Source organism: Doryrhamphus excisus, chromosome 7 (genome assembly GCF_030265055.1).
Source record: "Doryrhamphus excisus isolate RoL2022-K1 chromosome 7, RoL_Dexc_1.0, whole genome shotgun sequence".
NCBI lineage: Eukaryota > Metazoa > Chordata > Actinopteri > Syngnathiformes > Syngnathidae > Doryrhamphus > Doryrhamphus excisus.
In genome coordinates this window covers 10,478,807-10,485,000 of record NC_080472.1, presented here as the reverse complement: position 1 = coordinate 10,485,000, position 6,194 = coordinate 10,478,807, and the positions used below count along the sequence as shown (strand labels likewise).

The 6,194-nt window shown below is 42.2% G+C and overlaps 1 protein-coding gene across 1 annotated transcript; it reads left to right on the top strand.

Moving 5' to 3' along the window:
* Positions 1-884: 884 nt before the first annotated feature.
* Positions 885-5,687, top strand: LOC131132374 (galactose-specific lectin nattectin-like). The gene is made up of 7 exons (XM_058077966.1): positions 885-973; positions 1,077-1,215; positions 1,316-1,337; positions 3,512-3,597; positions 3,834-3,968; positions 5,144-5,252; positions 5,534-5,687. The coding sequence occupies exons 1-7, from the start codon at positions 885-887 to the stop codon at positions 5,602-5,604; spliced, it is 651 nt and encodes a 216-aa protein (XP_057933949.1). The 3' UTR covers positions 5,605-5,687.
* The last annotated feature ends 507 nt before the right edge of the window (positions 5,688-6,194 follow it).

The window sequence follows — 6,194 nt, the reverse complement described above, 5'->3', positions numbered from 1 at the left end:
CTCCAACTACACGTTTTCATCCTGTGACTTCCTGCATTGCTGCACAATGAAACCTTGTTATAGTCACTACATCCTGCCCCCCCCCCCCCCCCCCATGGCCAACGCTCATTGATCACCGCCATCTACAATGCACAAAAATATGGCCATCGTCTGACCCGAGGTACGCAGGAAACACAACCTTCACACATAACAGTAGAACAGTATATCAGTATAAGAGTATAAGACTATAAGAGTATAAGAGTATAAGAGTATAAGAGTATAAGAGTATAAGAGTATAAGAGTATAAGAGTATAAGAGTATAAGAGTATAAATTATATATATTGTATATATAAATTGTGTAGATTCAGTCATGCGATGGTTGAATGAAGGCAACCTGGCTCTTCTGTGTGTTGAAGACATTTCAGGTAATATACAAAAGGCCATAAGCAGGAGGGGCGGGGCCCAGCCAAGAGCACCAATGAATGAGGCTATACCAGTACTGTGGGTTTAGCAGGGTACCAGAGACAAACTGGTTCTACACTGAGGTCTGGTTAGGTGTGTCATGGTAAATGTTCCCATTTTATCTAATTGGTCCAAAGATCACAGCAGAACCGCCATGAGCATCATAAATCTGTTCCAGAGGGTCAGACTATTTATGGCAAGAAGTCCTGTCCAGCCCTTGGACCACATTATTGTTGGACTAGATTTGCTATAGTTATATATATTGTATAATAGGCCTTTTGATGTTTATAGTGATGTGTATTCAGAGCAGGAGGGGATAGACAAGAAGAGAAAATCAACCGTACAACAAATCGTAGACATGAGCATCAAAATGGCAACATATAAGAACAATCAACAAGACATGACATTTCTCCCCAGTTCTTATCGTACATCTTCATATACGTATGGAGGAATGTTCACCTCGACACCCCAACACCAACGAGACCAGGGAAATGGTGGTGGACTGGAGGAACCAGGAGACACACCCAGAACTGTTCTCATGAAGGCCATTGTCATACCTTCACACAGGCATTCTCTTCATCACGTCACGTTTGAATAGGCTGCTCAGACATGCTGGCGTGTCTGCATTGTGTCAGCATCAGGCATCCAGGCAACAGCAAAGGTATCCTTCACACCTTCACATCTCACTTTTTCATCCCGTCATACGGATTCTTCACTCCACAGATGGCGTTTGCTCTTCGCTTGGTGTTGCTCTTGTGTGGCATCACTGGAAGTGTAAGTAATATTAATGTCAGCACACATGACCAGACGTCGGTTGAGTCCCAAAACTCAACTCCACTTGATGAAGTTCAACAAGCTTATTTTTTCTCCACAGTGCTCCTTTGTGCTATATACAGGTAGGTAACTGTCGTATCTTCTACTACCATGATGTACTTTCATCATTGTGTCTTTGGGGGGAACATATGGGAGACCTAAAGTCGTCTCCTCGTCGTGTCCGTACATTAGCTTTTTACGTTGTTGGTTTACGGCCGTAGATGGCGACTTCCATCAATCACAAATTGCCCACCAACACAGATGGAAAACTAAGGTCGGAGCCGACAGCCAATCAGCTGCAACAATTATTCCATCAATTGACGATTAATTGATTGTCCAATAAATTAACAACTATTTACGGATTTTAAAATGTAAATATTTCAGCCTCTGAAATGCAAATACTTGAAAATATCCTTACTCGTTCATGACAGGCGACCGATTGTCTATTTGTGTTTTAGCTAAAACAAAATATTCAAGCGCATCCTATTGATTGGCTGTCCAGATACTAACCGATGACTTGATTCAAATAACCAACTCCAGATGAATCCACTAAGGAAATCATTCAAAGGAATAACACATGACCTACCTCAGTGATTTTCAACCACTGTGCCGCGGCACACTAGTGTACCTTGAGAAACCGTCAGGTGTGCCGTGAGGAATTATCCAATATCACTTTTTATAATGAACATTTATTAATCATCAATTGCAAATATGATGTCAATAGCCATTATGTCAATAGTATACATGGACCCAAATATTCCAATTCACTTTGGTTTATTTGCTCAAACGGAAAGAATTGAACAGGGATGGAATATTCCTTTAACCAATCCGATTGAGGTATCTTGTACCCGCTCAAACGGAAAGTTGTCAGACTGCCTTCTTCTTCCTGGTGTTTTTCTTCTTCTATTGTTTATTGGCGGTTGGCAAGCAGCTTTTGTATGCATTAGCGTCATCTGTGGAACAGAATCTAAACCCTTCTAGTCCAGTTTTATTAAAAAAGAAAATACAGTAAACCTCGGATATATCAGACTCGGATATATCGGAAATTCGCTCACAACGGACAGATAAAAAAGAACCAATTTTTCTGTAATGCATTTCCAATAAAAATTCATTGCATATATCGGATTTTTTATAACGGATTTCGCCTATTTCGGACAAAATCTCCAGTCCCGTTCCAATGCATTTCCATTAAATTTCCCTCGCATATATCGGATGGCCGCATCGTGGCGCTCCGATTCACCGAATCGTGACAGGCCGCTATACGATGTCATTTGCAGCGTTGCCTGCGCGTCCAGGTACATTGGAAACATAGTCAAGGAAGTGCCTTTTTATAACGGATAAAATCCGATTTACGCATATACCGGATATAAATCCGATATATGCGTAAAACGGACATTTTCCGGTATACGCATATAACGGATTTCGCTTATATCGGACAAAACCAGTGGGAACAATTGAATCCGATATATCCGAGGTTTACTGTATATATCTATATAAAACATGTCCTGAGTTTAATTATAAAATATTAGCAAGATTGAATTTGATCTTTTCCTGTTTAAATCGATCCCGGGTGCGTTCTTTCAGCGCATGCTCAGATATGACGTAACACGCAGATACAGACGTTCTTCACTTTTAAAAATGGAGGCCAGCAATCGGCACTGGAATAAGCAAAGTTTGTTTTTGATTCAAACTAAATTTCAAGACTGGACAGACGAAAAACTGGCAATACGGAGTTATTCCGACAAGTGGAAGAATAACTCGGGGAAGCCGGTATCACATGATGTTGATGTTTACGTTTTACTGGGCATGCGCTATTGACTATTCTGGTTGATTTTCACGGCGCATGTAGACAAGAGATTGGAATATTCCTTTCCATGGATACCAGTTTCCCGAAAGGTCATTGGGAAAGAGAAAAAGTGGTGATGTAAAAACGTGGCTACTGTGGAGTGTCTGTGGTGTAAAGACTGGCATAGCAATGTAATATTGGTCCGTGTGGCAACACCTAGCTTGTTCCTCCCATAGACTTATTGATGCACGTGTGAGGTCGTGGGGACATTTTGGAACATTTTTGGTTAGTGGTGTGCCACAAGATTTTTCCAATGTAAAAAACGTGTCGTGGCTCAAAAAAGGTTGAAAATCACTGACCTACCTGACATGTATGATGAAAGGATCGTACTAACCTTCGGTATGTAGCATGCTCGGCTGGCACCGTCCTCCTGTCGTTATCGTTGTGGCTAAAATAAAAATTGCTTTGCAGGTCCAAGCTGTCCTCAAGGCTGGACTCGATTGAACCATCGCTGTTTCAATTTCCTGAATGAAAACTTGAGATTTGTGGAAGCTGAGGTAACGGAACAATAACATCTTGTCTACTCCTGATCAATTTCCATGATTTATCCATGTCCATTGCCTGTGTTGTCTGAAATCCAAAAGATTGAGTGGCCCAACACACAAAGGTCAACAATGATATTCCTGGGAAAATCCACTTCCTTCCTTCCAAAAGCTGATATTCCAAAAGCCAAGCTAATGTTTACTTGTTGCATGTACTTTCTTTACTTTACTTTGATTCTCTTTCACATTAGACCTTCTGCAATGCTCTTGGTGGCCATCTGGTGTCCATCCACAGTCAGCTGGAGAATGAAGTTGTTCGATTCCTGATTGAGCAAGGGGCTGGCTCTGCCCAGCGTACATGGATCGGGTTCCATGACACGGTTCAGGTAAAATATTTAGCAGTACTACACGCTCGGATTTCATTTGCAGGGTAATATTAACATTCCATGAGATTTCTTCTAGCAGAGTTGGGAGGCGTGAATGTTAGTTTTTAGCAGTGCTCTTCATTTGGAAACTCGGCCATGTAGGCTGTTTCTGTCTCATAGTGGAGTCATGAACATGACCTTAACTGAGGCAACTGAGGCCTGCACTTCTTTTGAGGTTGTTGTGGGATCTTTTGTGACCTCTTGAATGAGTCATTTGGTTTGACTGGCCATTCTGGGAATGTTCACCACTCTTCCATGTTTTCTCCATTTGTGGAAATAGGCTCTCACGGTAGTTTGCGGGAGTCCCAAAGCTTTAGAAATGGCTTTATGACCTTTTCTAGACTGACAGATGTCAATTAATGTCAGTTATGTTGTGTTCTAACGGGTAGCCCCATCTTCTGCCCCACGGGATGACAGTCAGATCTTCAGAGTCTGAAAATGAGTGGGAACCGATACTTTGAAGGACAGTTTGAAAGTGACTAGTGATGAGAGGAAAGGAGAAGGTTAGCATTTTTAGGTTGACTTATATTCTTTACAAAAGATGCTTTCAAAATAGAGGCCATAACTGGAGATCTTATCTAATCCCAAAGATCCAAGTATTTTCATCAGGTTGTTCCAATGTTAGGATCAGGCATTCCAAAGATGTTCTGTTTGGGGTTAGGATTCGGGTTGGGGTTAGGGTTGGTTGGGGTTGGGGTTAGGGTTAGGGTTAGGGTTGGGGTTGGTTGGGGTTGGGGTTAGGGTGGGGGTTGGGGTTAAGGTTAGGGTTGGGGATGGGGATGGGGATGGGGATGGGGTTGGGGTTAGGGTTAAGGTTAGGGTTAGGGTTAAGGTTAGGGTTGGGGTTAGGGCTAATCCTAGGTCAGTGTCCAATAACTCACTGCAAATAAAGCCCTATGCCTTCCAGGTACTTGATCTTGTCTTTCCATGAATGTTTGTATATAAAGATTGAAATACAACTCCAACATTTTCCCTTTCTCTGTTACCTTTAAGCATCTATGAAACTGTCTTTCTTTTCTCACAGCTGTCCTAACTCAGTTAGGCAATGAGGATCTCATCAAAAATGTTATGTTTGGAATGCATACCGTTGTAGATACCGTAAGCATTTTGTGAAAACTTGGCCCCTGTCTTTCCAGGAAAGAGACTTCGTATGGACAGATGGCTCAGTCGTGGATTTCACTGACTGGGCTAACAACCGACCAAGAATGAATGACATGCGAAACTGTGCAGAGATTAATTTCCAAGGTACTGATGTATTTCTCCAGCATGTATCCGTCCTTATCTTGGGATTCCGAATAGAAAAGAAAAAGGATGTTTGTCAAAGTGGCAAAAGCCAATGAAAATCAGTTTGGCAGTGCTCTGTTTAGCCAGAAAGCACAGCAAATATGCAAATACTTCAAATACAGAGCAAAGCGTAGGTGTGGCGTCAGGCAAAGACTTGGTTCAGGGTCTGCTGTCAGGATAATATCATATATAATATTAGCAATATCCTACCTAACATTCTATTTTTTTTCTCTGGTTCTCAGGTGAGACCTGGAATGATGTGGTCTGCGGTGGTGGAAGATCTTTTGTTTGTACCAAAGATGTGAAATACTAGTATACGCTACCATATCGTCCATGTCGTCTTCAATGTGTATTCTTCATGTATCATCTTCTGGGCTTTTCACTTGATAAAGAGCATCCAAGGGACATCTCATGAATCAAGGTGTCAGCCTGTAATCGTGTGGTGTTTCATTCTCTCTTTCCAACGTGAAGGTCTATTTCTACATCAGCGACAGCCAGAGTGGCTGTAGAGGATGTCATTTGAAGGGTTCGGGTGACGGTGAGAGACCGTCACAACCGTTCCCCTCCCGCTCCTGGCTGCCGCTGGCCAGGGCTCACAATGAGCATTTGTGCGTCAGAGTTCCTTGCTTTACCACAAAAAAAAACATCATGTCATCATTAACATTGGACGGGATTAGCCTGAGCTACATACCTTAGATTAGCTCAGACAGGCTCGTCCCGGCATGGTGGAGAACCTTTGATGGTATCTTCTCAGTATCTCCTCGTCATCCACCTTGAGGACATATTAAGAGTAAATGAAAAGATCCAACCAATGACAATGAATAAAAAACTCTACTGCACATGCTGGTACAGACGCTTACATTAATAGCGTTTTCTGGTTGCATTGAAATGTGCCTGACACTC